The following is a 13,204-nucleotide window of genomic DNA, read 5'->3' as shown; positions in this document are numbered from 1 at the left end:
CTGCAGCCCTCTCTCTCCCTCTCTCCTTTCTCTCTCTCTCTAAAGAAGGCTGAGCAAAGACGAAGCCGGCCGGGAGAAAGGGGTTGTCTCCGGCGGCCGAGGAGGACGACGACGGCACTGCGTCGGCGAGGTCGGCCAACCCTCGGCAGGGTCACCCTCGAGCTCGCCTCCCCTCGCTGCGCCGCTCTAGCTCGCCGCCCTCGTCGGTCGGGTGTGTGCCGGGGAGTCGTCGCCCCGAGGAGGGCAGAAGCGGGAGCTCCCCTCGTCCTCGCCCTCGGCCTCGGCGTCACCGTCGTCCCTGCTGCGGCCTGTCGCTTTTACGCCTCTGGGATGGACGCCGGTAGCCCGCGTCGACCTGCAACAGGTATGGCCATCAAACTCCTCCTCGGCTCCTCCTCGAGACTTCTCGCGCTCTCTGGCTCAGGCCTCGCCCTCACCTCGCCGTGCCTCCTCGACGCCATCCTCCGCCGTTGCGGTCCTCCCTCCCCTACGTCTCCTCCTCCTTTTGACAGTACCCTCCGATACCCCACAAGTATCAGGCTTGATACCTTGGTACCAAGGTTTGATATCTAGATATCACCCGGTACCTTATGTACTAGGCATCAGGTATCGGTCGATACCTAATCGGTACCAAAGGTACCAGGTACCAGGTACCAACCGGTACCTAAGGTACCAGGTACTAGGGGAGCACACGTCCCTCACCTCGCCGTGCCTCCTCGACGCCATCCTCCGCCGTTGCGGCGCTCCCTCTCCCATGTCTCCCTCTCTTTTTTACGTTACCCTCTGATACCCCACAAGTATCATGCTTGATACCTTGGTACCAAGGTCTGATACCTAGGTACCACCCGGTATCTTGGGCACCGGGCATCAGGTATCGGTCGATACCTAGTTGGTATCAAAGGTACCAGGTATAAGGTACCAACCGGTACCTAAGATACTAGGTATCAGGTACCAACCGATACCTAAGATACCAGGTATTATGTACTAGGTACTAGGGGAGCACAGTGGAAAGAAAAAGAGAGTCACTTAAAATATTCCGTTGCAACGGTATCCGCCCTCAATAAATTAATAGTCACGTACTTAGAATTTGGGCGAGCAGTCAGCACCAATCACGCTGTTTCTGTTGACTTCTACTCCTACCAGATGCTACAGTACCTCCCGTGGGCCCCCACACTCCTACTGCTTCCCAGAGGGCCCCCAACCAGTCCACCATCTGCTCTGTTCCTGTGCAAGTCTGTAACCAACGCTACTGACCACCATGGACACTTGGACATATCACAGCACAAAACATTCCTCGCTCCATCTTCCGCTCCAGTCTCCATTCCCCAGCTCGTAGTAGTTCGTAGTAGTAGCTGCCTTCCTTTACACTATAAATTCCCCTACCTTACACACAGATGTGTCCAAGTGCTCATCAACACCGCCTGACTCATCCAGTGTGAGGCCGTGAGGGTGAGTGAACCCTGTAGCGGCAGTCATGAAGGTAAGCCAGCGAGCGAGCTAGCTACTCTACTCCACAGGACGCATGCTGCGTTGTCGTCGTCTTGTTCTACTAATAGTTTCTTGTTCCGTTTTTTCTTCATGATAATGGATTGATGCTGTGGATGTGCACGCGTGCGTACGTGCAGGAGAGGGTGAGGCGGCGGCGCATCCCGGCGTTCGGGGAGTGGAACTACGACGGCGACGGCGACCTTGGCGGTGGCGGCGGCTGCTATGGCTACGGCTACCGCGACGGCGACTGGCCGGTCACACAGTACTTCGACTCCGCCATGCAGGCCCGCGGCCTGGTCATCTCCCTGCCGCCCTCACCAAAACCACCCAAGAAGGTATAAACTTGTCTCCGCATCATCGTTCATTGGCAACACTTGCAAAGAAGGTAAACGTAAGTGTTGTTCTGAGGCGGATATACATCATGTTTTTTTTTTTATAAAAAACAAGATTTGGACAAAAATCGTGCTTAGTTTCATTTAATGGCTATCATGGATCTCTGACAGGGTAAAGAAGTTTTTCAAAAAGCACGATACATTGCGTTTGCATGTTGCAACCTGTTTTTCTTACGGTCAAACTCACGCGGTAAACAGATGATTGGACGGTTGTCGCTGTTGATCTCTTTTTTTACCAGGCGGTGAAGTGGATTGACAGCGGCGCACTTGGGGAGGAGGAGGTGGTGGACGAGAAGCAGAGGCAGAGGCAGCACAAGGTGGTGGTGGGGCTGGCGGTGGCAGGAGGAGAGCACGGGGCGGCGAGGAAGCAGGGGAAGCAGAGCAGGGTGGCTGACGGCGGGGCCCATGCGGCGATGGGCTACAAGGGGTGCAGGCCGGCGGTGGTCAAGGCCGTGGACCGGGACCTCTACGAGATCCCACCCGACATGCTCTGCAACAAGCCAAGGGTAACGCACCTAGTACTCCGTATCTCTTGATCTCTCTCTCGATGGTGGTTAGTAGTACTCCGTACGGGTCGCGTTGCACCAGCACCACTCCATTTGCGAGCCTGCACTGACATTTGTGCTTGTCTCAAACCACAACCTCGCTGACTCGTGTGATACCATTACATGAATCTTTTCTACTAGTAGTCTATCCATTTCACAGTGCTTATTTTGTTATTCCTAATTTTTTTGGGCCCATTTAGTTCGCGAAAAGAAAATTTTTGGGTATCACATTGGATGTTTGACCGGATGTCGGAAGGGCTTTTTAAACACGAATGAAAAAAAAATAATTTCATAACTTACATTGGAACCGCGAGACGAATCTTTTGAATCTAATTAATCCGTCATTGGTACACGTGGGTTACTGTAGTACTTATAGCTAATTATGTACTAATTAGGCTCAATAGATTCATCTCGCATTTTCCTCCCTAACTGTGTAATTAGTTTTTTTATTTATCTATATTTAATATTTTATGCATGTGTTCAAAGATTTGATGTGATGTTTTTGGGAAAAAAATTAGGTAACTAAACGGGGCCTTACTATCATTATGCTGAAAAAAAAATCATGTTCAGTAAAAAAAGTTTTTTTATGGACAACCCAACACGGATGCTTGTGCAATTATACTTAATGAAGAGTAGTTCACTGATGCTTGTGCTTTCTTCGTTTCATGTGGTTTCAGAAGAGGGTGACGAGGAGCCTGTGGATGGGGTGCCTGGGACTCAGCTGCGTTGCCTAGGGATCTCACCAGATAGATCGATCGATCACACATACCAAACCTGCCTTGTTTTGCGTGTCGTTGTAAAGTGAAGCAGAAACCCATGGACGGACCCCATCGTGATCGATGCATGCTGTCACCACGGTCGCACGGCCCAAACTTTCCCATTCATCTATCTCTCTCACCTGTCTCAGCAGCACTAGTGTTTGGTTGGTGTCTCTCTGTGCGTTTTAGGAGTAGTAGTAAAATGAGATGGACATGGACATGATGTGTCCGGCAGCGTCATTTCCTCGTGCCAAAGACCACTCGAGTGCTGCCTTTCTCTCTCTCTCTCTCCCCTTTTGATCTTTTTCCGATGTGTTTTTTTTTTGTAGCCTCTGCTTGGTTGGTGTCCCATGAAATTACGGAGGCAGCTCGGTGAAATGTGGTTATATGGGAAATGTGGTTATATGGGTTGGTGCCTTGGTGGACACTCGACACTGATGAGTAGCAATGGAAAAAGGTTGATGTAATGGAACGCTGTAGTCTCAGCTCAGGGGACTTGTGCCGCCCGTGGTGAAAAGAAAGAAAGGAAGAAAGCTTTCTGTTGATCCATGTCTTACTAGTACTACTACTACAAATATGTGTTTATATAGGCCGAGTTTAGTTTCAAACTTTTTCTCTAAACTTCTAATTTTTTCATCACATCAAAACTTTTCTACACACATAAACTTACAACTTTTCATCACATCATTCTAATTTCAGCTAAACTTTTAATTTTGACGTGAACTAAACGCACCCATATTCCGGCACTGTGCTGATAGCACCTTTTTCTGTCATGGATGTGACAGTGTGATTGTGCGATTATTATCCTGGGTGTTAGGACTACTTCAGTGATAAATAACATAGGCTGTGTTTAGTTTCACCTCAAAATTGGAAGTTTGACTAAAATTAGAAGTTTGAAGAAAAAAATTAAAAGTTTATGTGTGTAGAAAAGTTTTGATGTGATAGAAAAGTTAGAGTTTGAAAAAAAAGTTGGGAACTAAACTCGGCCATAATCATATCTTCCAAGTTATACTTCTGCTTTCGGCCGTGTATTTGCAAGGGCTTCTTTTCCCTACTCACTTTTGATTTGTAACGTGCACATTTAATTGCTATACTAAGTAGTATTGTCAAGCTCAAAAGCAATTAATACCAATGCTGAATACTTGAAAGGAAAGGGGTGTGGCCTATCAGAGTTTTCCGTTTAAAAAACTAATTCCTCGCTATAGGTGGACTGGGATGATCGCTGATATGGCTATAAAGTCACGTCCCGTATCAGATACGGCCACGGATACTGATACGTATCCTACATATTCACGATTGTAAAAAAACAAAATAAAATCTGATAACAGCTTCGATGCATACTGCATTGGTTCGGGATGGAAGGAAAAACACATGTGCATGACGTGAGATACGCCAACGATACGCCCATGGTCTGTCTCCGTCTTCGCTCGCATCAGGGATACGCCGCCTGACGCGCTCCCAACCTGATGAGTGATGTCTTTTGCCCGTACCCGGTTGTCGTTGATATGGGCCCCGCGGTCCACAAGATAGAGGGAAAGAATCCTTCGATCCGGCCACGTGGCCGTGCGGCCTGTCCCCCCCTCCCCCGGGGAGAACGAGCGCTCGTGAAGCGGCCAAGGGGCCTCGGGGTGCCCTGTCGCACCCCTCGGGCCCTTGGAGCATGCTGCCCCGAGGCCCTCACTCGGCTTCCACGTGGTGGCTGAGTGGGCGGAGGGAGAGGCGCTGCCAAACGTCTTAAATGAGCGGTGCTCCAACCGTCCCTCGTCGCGTTTAATGTGACGTGGGCGGGCGTGAGGCGTCGCCCGATTGACGTGAGTCAATCGGGCTTGATTGGTCTGTGACCGGTCATAGGCAGATGGGTGGCAGCGCACCCACGTCCCGCCCCCTGTTAGGCGGAGTGGGGGTATGTATGCCTGTCCCATCGGCACGTAGCCGAGCGTGTCCCCCGTACACGAATCCAGAAAAGTCTCCATGGAATTAAGAGGGAATGATAGGGATGTCCCCCGTGTCAGCCGGAGGACGGCGTTGGGACCCACCTGGGGGCGAACGACCGCCTTGCTTTCGGTCGAAGGCAAGGACGACGGCTTGACCCAGGACATGTGGGCCCCCATCCAATGATGGACTGTGTAAGACGGTGCATGTGGTATCCCCTTAAACTATAAAAGGAGGACCTTGTCCACTTAAAGAAAGGACGCCACTTGAGAAGCTTGAGCCTAGGGTTAGAACTCCCTTGTAACAGCACAAGCCTAATACCACGCACAGGAGTAGGGTGCTATGCTTCCTAGCGGCTCGAACATATATAATCCCTTGTCTCTCATTCTCTTGCGAACGACCTGGTAAGCTAGATCCATAGCGGAGATACGCTCTTGATCATCGCGCCTTATCTCCCGGCCGAACTCACAAGAGGGGGGGAGGGTCTCGCGACCTCCCGCTCGAGAGGATCACTCCTCGACACCGGCGTTGCCGCCAGACGCTGGTAGCAGCCGCGCGCGTTGCTGCCGTGCGCGGGGCCACAATGTCCCCTCCGCGAGAAGGCAGAGCCGCTACTGAGCAGAGGCGCACCTCCTTCGCCGCCAACCTCAAAGGCCAGGACCATTGCCGCGTGAGCCATTTCCTCTGACACCGGGCATAGCGGTGGCCAGTGGCAGGCTGGCAGCATGGAAGCACGGAACAACTTTTTCTTTGTTCGCTTGACTGCGTGGCCGGGTAAATCCATGCTCTTCGAACTTTTCATGCTTGAATGTGGGATCCCATGCTGTTTGAATAGGGACTGCAAGCTTAGCAGTTTTAGACCTTTAGTGCCGTTAGATCAAAGGATCCAACGATCAGGATATACGTAGGCCCCGTTTGGTAGGACTCCAAACTCCAAGGAGCTGGAGGTTATATGAAAAGTGTTTGGCAAGCTTGGTCTGCTCCAGAACTCTAGAAACAGAGGATATGAGGGAGGTTAACAAAAGTACCCTTGTGGTTTTTTTTGTTTTTGTGATGTATGACTGATAACTGTTTATTTTTCTTTACAATTTCAGCAACAAAATGCAAGGTTAAAAATTAATCCACAAAATAATTGACATAATTAGTGAAAGCACCAAGTGTTTTCTTGGTTTAGATCTGAAATTTGTATAGTCTACCATTTTGTTCTCACTTCAATTTGTATAAACACATAATTTTTCACTTCTACATAGTTCTTATAAAACAAGAATCACCCATGAGATACATGCAAAATCACCTATTGTTCTTTTGGTCTAGATTTGAAATTGGAAAAAAAATGAAAAAATGGTAGAGGGCATTAGCTCCTCACAGCCCTAGCCGCCGGCCGTGCGCCGCCGTCGGCCTGCTGGTCGCGTCCACTGAGCCGCCGCCGGAGAGCCGCGACCTGCTGCCCGCCTGAACATCTTGATCTTGCAGCGCTCCTTCTCGAGCTGATGCACGTCTCCACCCCCGTCGCCTCCTTGGCCGGCGCTGCTGCCATCCTTACAGCGCTCTTCCTTAGCCGAGCCGCCGCCAGAGCGCCGCCGTCGCCCTGCCGTCGCCCTGCTACCCGGCTGTCGAGCCACCGCCAGAGCACCGCGGCCTTCTGCCCGCCTACGCGTCGCCGAGCAGCCGCCAGAGTGCCGCGGCCTTCTGCCCGCCCGCGCCAAGCCACCGCCGAAGCGCTCTCGTCACCTTGTTGCTCGGCCGTGCGCTACGGTTGGCCCGCCACCGCCGCCTGTTCGCCCGCCGCTGCCGCCTCGCTCGATGGGTGGGACTTGGAGAGTTACGGGAGGGAGGTGAGGAGGTGGGGGTAGGTTAGTGGCAGTTTCACGTAAATACGTCAAATAATTAAAGGGTAGTGGGTCCTTTGGGGTTGAGTGGAGCTGTGGAGCAGAAAAACCCAGCTCCACCCCCTTAGTTCATTTTTTAGGAGCAACTCTACAAACTCCACTCTAGAAAACTTAGGATCTGGACCGTTTGGCACAGCTCCGGCTCTAGGTAAGTTGGAGTTGGGAGCTAGAGCTGTGCCAAACCGGCCTAGAGTATACCGTTTGCCAGCATTTGCTACAGGATTAATCTGCTACAGTAATCTACTCCCTCCATCCCAAAATAAATCTGCTTCTGGAATTCAAATTTTGTCCTAAAATAAATCAACTTCTACATTCTAATCCATTATCAGGTCATAAATAAAAAAATTTATTCCTTCAATATCCCTTACCTACCTATCAATTAACAGTGAAATTTGGCAAGCCTCGAAGACGTCATCGGCCTAAAATCATTATCGGCTTCATAGTCCTGGAATCGGCCGATGGGAATTATCAAGTCGCCAATAGTCGGATTATTGATGTATTTGGTTAAGGAAATTAATCTACTAAAGGAAGTTTATCCAGAAGTGACTGAGTTCAAGGAGGATGCAACATGGCAGTTTATCTATTAATTACAAAGAGTCTTTTTGTTTCCTTTTATTTTTAGAAAGGTGTGTTTAGTGTCCCATAAGGACTTTATGTTTCCTTTTTATCTTTAGAAAGGTTTCTTTCTTGGCCTAGCCGGTTTAGCCGAACCAGGGTTTCGGCCGAACCCCTAGTGGGCCTAACCGGCCCCACTTTTGGCCGTTGGGTTCCAATGGTCAGTGTGGTCGTGGCACAACAAATTTTCATTGAAAATTTTATTTTTGTTTGAAAAATCATTTGAAAGAATTTCCTCAAAATTCAATCTTAAATGCAAAAATTTGAAATTCAAACATGCATTGATGCAAAAGTTCAAATTGTTGAAAATAAATATGCGGATACATACCAATTTACCTTTTGGCGAATATCGCGTAATTTTGGGTCCAACGTGCAAGACCGTACCTCCCTTCAGTTCAGATCGCGGATTTTCTGCCCGTCTCCGGAGTGGTGGAGCGGGTGTCTTTGGCTCTTGCTTCCACAACTTCTTTAGTTTTCGTGTGGGAGACGGCTTCTTCTGAGCCGGCTTCTCTAGCTTCTTAGCCGGTGTATTGAGTTTTACTGGCGTCTTCCAATAACGGTTCCTGGGAATCGTTGTTTCCTTTTCCTAGATATTCTGCATAAATTTTACCAGAATATTCATCTTGGGTGGCTCCACTTCGACCACTTGAATATTCTGCGGGTTTGGCCCGTACTTAATCCGGACCATGGAGCATTGTTCGGTTCTTGGCTAGAACTCAAATTTCTCTTCTTTCTCGTTGATATGGAAACGGATGCTCCCCGTTCCCACGTCAATGTTGGCTTCTGTGGTGCTAAGGAACGGACGCCCCAGAATGAGCGGCGTTTCCTTTTTAGTGTCCATGTCCAGCACCACGAAGTCCACCGGGATGAAGAAATCCCGTATCTTGACCGGAACATCCTCCGCTATCCCAGATGTGTAATGGACTGACGAATCAGCCAACTACAGGCTGGTGTTGGTTCCAATATCGTGAAGTTGAGCTTATCGAAGACGTCTTTAGGCACGATGCTCACGCTTTCTCCTAAGTCGTAGAGGGCTTGGTCGAATTGCTGTGTCCCGATCGAGCAGGTGATCGTGGGACACCCCGGATCCTTCTTTTCTAGGAGCTTCTGGAGTATGGCATTGCTGCACTGCTCCGTCAGCTTGACCACCTCAGTTGTCGGAAGCGACCTTTTGTTGTTGAGGATATCCTCGAGATTACACGCGTATGTTGGCACTTGCATAGCATCCAACAATGGCACGTTGATATGGATCTTCTGAATTACTTCAACAAAACGAGTGAACTGCTCGTCCACTGACGGTTTCCTGCTTCTTTGAGGAAACGGCAGCAACCGGGTGTCGTAGTACTCCTGCGGCATAGTCTTCTCTTGTTGAACCTCTTCGTCAGTTGTATTACCGGATGGTGCTTCTCTGGTGATACTGCTAGTCCTTGTAGGGTTAGGATATGGCGGATCACGAGTGGACTTACCTCCCCTCGTTATGATCACCTTAACATTTCTACGGAAGATTCGGGCTGCCCCGGAATCCTCGCAGACTCATTTGCAGGTACTAACACAGCTAATTGTGCCAGCTAAGTTTCAATCATCTTATTAAAGCTCAGCTGATTTTGGAATGCAGAAGCGAAGCCATCTAGCTTAACATTTATATTCTCTAAGTCCTTGTCATTAGCAGCTAGCTTTTTGCTAAGAGCATCTGTTGTTTTAGCTTGCGCAAAGACGAGATCTTCGAAGGAGGGCTGGTTAGAAAAGTTACCGTTGTTGTTACCTCCTTGGTAATATGGGCATGGCTGGTTCCACCCCTGACCTCCTTGTGGACGATACCCATTATTGTTGTTGCCCATGTACATCGCCTCTTCATGGGTCTCCGGGGTGTCATTCCTAGAGTGACCCGTGCTGCCGCGGACCTCACACGTGACGTGTTAGTCCAAGGCCTTGACGATGCCTTGTGGCCTCTTGTCATGGTCGTTCAAGCGTTTCATGAGGAAGTCCAGCTTGGCAGCAAGAATCTCCGTCTCCTTGATGGTGTGCACTCCTCGCTGACGGGTCTGGAGTCGTTCCTCGCTCCAACCCATATTGGAGACCATTTTCTCTATTAAATCGATGGCTTCTCAAACCATCTTAGAGAAAAATGCTCCTCCAGCTACCATGTTCAGGTGGTCGCGAGACGTGGGAGTGAATCCAATATAAAAATTTTGCAGGATAAGCCAGTCGTCCATTCCATGATGAGGACAGGCGGCCACATATTCCTGAAGTCGTTCCCATGCCTTAGGAATGGACTCGTCCGTCGTCTGCTGGAAGCTTGAAATTCTTCCACGAAGGGCGTTGGATTTGCCCCTCGGGAAGAACATTGATAAGAATGCCGTAGAGCATTTGTCACAGGTGTTGATTGTAGCACAGTTGGCATAAAACCACTTCTTCGCGTTCCCAAGGAGGGAAACTAGAAACAGCCGCAGCCTGATGGCGTCAGAACTGACTTCCTTCATAGTGTACGTGTTGCAGATCTCCAGGAATTGTTGCAGGTAAGCATTGGCATCCTCATTAGGCTTGCCGCAGTACGGGCTAGCCTGCGCCATTGTGATAAGGCTAGACTTCAGATCAAAATCCACGTCTCCCATGTTGATTTGCGAGCCAATGGCCACGTTGTCAGCAGAGGGAGCAACGAATTCACGGAGGGTCTTGTCAGCCATAGTCTTGAAGGTTAGTGGCGTTGTTATGGCTGGTTTCTTTGTCGGGAGAGTTTTCTGTAGAGCGACGATTCTCGGCTTGATGCTCCGAAAGAAAGCTTCTGGATTTTCCTTAAAAGTTTTTCGGCAAGTTGAAACCAGTCATGCACTACCCTGTTTCCACAACAAAAGTGATAACAACCAAGGTTAGCCTACAAAGGACAGTGATTATACAGAGGTAAATAGAAAGTATTAGTATTGGTAATCTCTTCTATAAATCTTCCCCGGCAACAGCATCAGAAATGCTTGTTGGTATTTCTTAACGACATTACTAGAAATATAATTCCTAGCAATGGCGCAGAAATACTCCTGGTATATTATGGTTATAGAGTTCATCCACAAGCGCATGGATATACCATTGTAGCATTTCACCCGAGAGTATTCCAAGGGTATCGTATTTATTTAATCCCGTGGGAAGATTATAGTAGACAGAACCGTACTAATAATTCATATGTTACTTGTAATAATCATAGTCTAAGCAGGGGTTAATATAATTCAAAGGGTAGCATGGCACATAAGCATAAGACCTCTCATTCTCCTATTAAATTATCTAAGCTAAGTGGGAAGAAAATAGAAAAGAATATATTCCTATACTTCTAGTATACATATTGTTGTCGAATCAACAACTGCGTTCTTTTAACAGTGGTTGGAAGTAAAGACAATTGTATTGCTTAGTAAATTTTTTTCAAATCCCCCTGTTACATGGCCCTAGGGGGCTACTTATAGCCCTATTACAGTTACAGACTATCCCTTTAGGGTTTAGGCTTTACAGGAAAATTTACATGGTTGCCCTTTTAATAGGGACATCTTTATGGGTATACAGTGTCTTTTGCTCGTATGGGTTCCTAATGGGCCAAGTGACATGGCCTTGTCCCTGGCGAAGCCTCTGGAAGGCGTGTTGGCCCGCTGGGCCTTCTCCTGGCAATGTTCAATAATTGGCGAAACCCATGCCCTTTGTGGCAAGGCTTTCGCCTCGCGGCCTTCAACCATTCGCCCCTCCAACAGGGTCCATCTTTGGCGAAGCTTGTCAAATTGATGCTGTGGCTTTCGCCGTTTGGCTTTCGCCTATGTTGTCCCTTCGACCTTCGCCGCTTGCCTCCGTCCCGTGCCTTTGCCTATCTCCTTGGTTTCGGTAGGCCTGGTCGAAGGTCCTCGTGGTATACCTCCAACAAGCCCCTCACGGCAAGGGTGAGTAGGGAGCTTCGGCCGAGGCTGTGCAAATCGTGTGGTATACCATGAGGCGCCTCCTTCCGGCCGATGTTCCTGCCGAAACCTATATTTTGTACTTGCGAAAAAGTCTGGCGTTTTGCATTAGCAGATCTGGTGATCAATGTTCTTTCCTTTCCTCGCCTATTATTGGTGAAATGGTTGAATATATTGGGATTCTCGTGAACAGTAATGGGCTTGATGGGCCGGTCTGCCGTTACTTTCGGCCTTTCGCTGTTCGGCCTGCCTTAACGTGGCAGTCCCTTACTGGGTGGTAGGCGAACCGTCGCGCGGGTGGGTTATATATATACTTCCCTCCCGGCGTCACTTTCACTTTTACCTCTAGTCACTTTTACCATCTCCTCTGTGGCTGGTATCGCTTTGTTTCTCCTTGCGTTCACGGGCTTTCGTCACCTACTTCGGCCAGCGTGACCTTGGCTCTTACATCGGGCTTTCCGGACTTTTTGCCCATGGCCCCTCATAAACCTGCTCCTGCTTCGGCCATTGGTCCTGATCCGGGGAAGATTGGCAAAGATCACACCGGATATCTCGGCGCTTCGCTTATCAATGAGACGGAGTTGACAAAGCTGGTTTTGGCTAGGGTCGTGGCCGAAGGACAAGCCTTCGCTCCTGGCAAGGTGGTGGTGAAGCCTGGGGACAACCAAACTGTGGTCTTTGCTGCATTTTCGATGCGGGGCTTCGATTTCTGTGCAACATCTTGCTGCTTGAGATACTTCGGCTCTTCGAGATCGAATTGCCCCAACTTAGCCCGTGCGCTCTGGTTCGGGTCGCCATCTTCGGCTGGGCATGCCGAACCGCGGGTTTCGAGCCGACCGCTGAGCTTTTTGGGGCGATCTTTTATGTTATTGTGAACTCGAAGACGGTGGTCACCCTGGCCGGCACCTGGAGGACGGTCTTCGAGAGCACAAACTTTAATTTCCGCCCTGAGCTCTCCGATTTGTGGCCCGTGAACGCATCGATGCCTAAGTGGGATCGCCATTGGATGCCGAAAAGGTTTTACAACAACATTCCTTTTGAGGCCGCATCGGATGCAGCCAAGGCCATGAAGTGGCAGCATAGGGCCATCGCGCGTATTCGGAAGCCCAAAGTGGCGATCGACAGTGCAATGGAGGCTCACGTCGCCCTGCTTCGGAAGACTGCTCTTTGGCTTAGCTGTCGTGTCTTGGTGGAAGAGTTTTGTATGCTTCAGATTCTTCCCCTTCATGGACATGGCAAGTCGAAAGTTGACAAGGAGGAGGAGGCGGATGGCTTGCCGAGGCTGGTGCTCCCTGAGGGGGTGAACTGTGAGTTTTCTATTTAACTCGTGATATCGTTATTTTTTGATGTTGTTGCTTTTGCCTATGCTTCCACCTTGTACTATGCTCATTCCTTTGCCCTTACTTCGACAGTGCTTTCACTGCCTCAGGCTGAAATCGAGGCCCAAAAAATGATCGACGAGCTCATCATAAACAAGTTTAGCTAGCTGCTCACCCGTCAGACAAGCGGGCAAACCGTATTTTTTCTGGCGAGCTGCCGAGCCGTGCAAACCCTATCAAGGTCGTCATCATCGACGCAGATGATGCCGAACCGTCTAGGAAGCGCAAGTGGGCGAGAGGGAAAGCTGCACCGCGGAAACGCAGACCGGCATCCTTTGCTGAC

At 49.5% G+C, this 13,204-nt stretch overlaps 1 protein-coding gene and 1 non-coding gene across 2 annotated transcripts; both read left to right on the top strand.

Annotated features, from left to right (window-relative positions):
• The first annotated feature begins 1,251 nt into the window (after positions 1-1,251).
• LOC127753933 (uncharacterized) lies at positions 1,252-3,726 on the top strand. The gene is made up of 4 exons (XM_052279383.1): positions 1,252-1,480; positions 1,626-1,823; positions 2,120-2,386; positions 3,103-3,726. The coding sequence occupies exons 1-4, from the start codon at positions 1,475-1,477 to the stop codon at positions 3,157-3,159; spliced, it is 528 nt and encodes a 175-aa protein (XP_052135343.1). The 5' UTR covers positions 1,252-1,474; the 3' UTR covers positions 3,160-3,726.
• A 6,104-nt stretch (positions 3,727-9,830) lies between these two features.
• On the top strand, positions 9,831-9,937 carry LOC127756095 (small nucleolar RNA R71). The gene has a single exon (XR_008013137.1). It is a non-coding gene; the product is annotated as a small nucleolar RNA R71 (small nucleolar RNA).
• Positions 9,938-13,204: the final 3,267 nt, after the last annotated feature.

Source organism: Oryza glaberrima, chromosome 11 (assembly GCF_000147395.1).
Source record: "Oryza glaberrima chromosome 11, OglaRS2, whole genome shotgun sequence".
In the NCBI taxonomy this organism is placed as follows: domain Eukaryota; kingdom Viridiplantae; phylum Streptophyta; class Magnoliopsida; order Poales; family Poaceae; genus Oryza; species Oryza glaberrima.
This window is presented reverse-complemented; position numbering and strand designations above follow the sequence as displayed.

What these genes read in the sequence shown, in the direction of transcription:
- LOC127753933 (XM_052279383.1), top strand. An exon ending in CACCAAAACCACCCAAGAAG is followed by an intron (nt 1,824 to 2,119) that starts GTATAAACTTGT and finishes TTTTTTTACCAG; the next exon opens with GCGGTGAAGTGGATTGACAG. An exon ending in TGCTCTGCAACAAGCCAAGG is followed by an intron (nt 2,387 to 3,102) that starts GTAACGCACCTA and finishes ATGTGGTTTCAG; the next exon opens with AAGAGGGTGACGAGGAGCCT.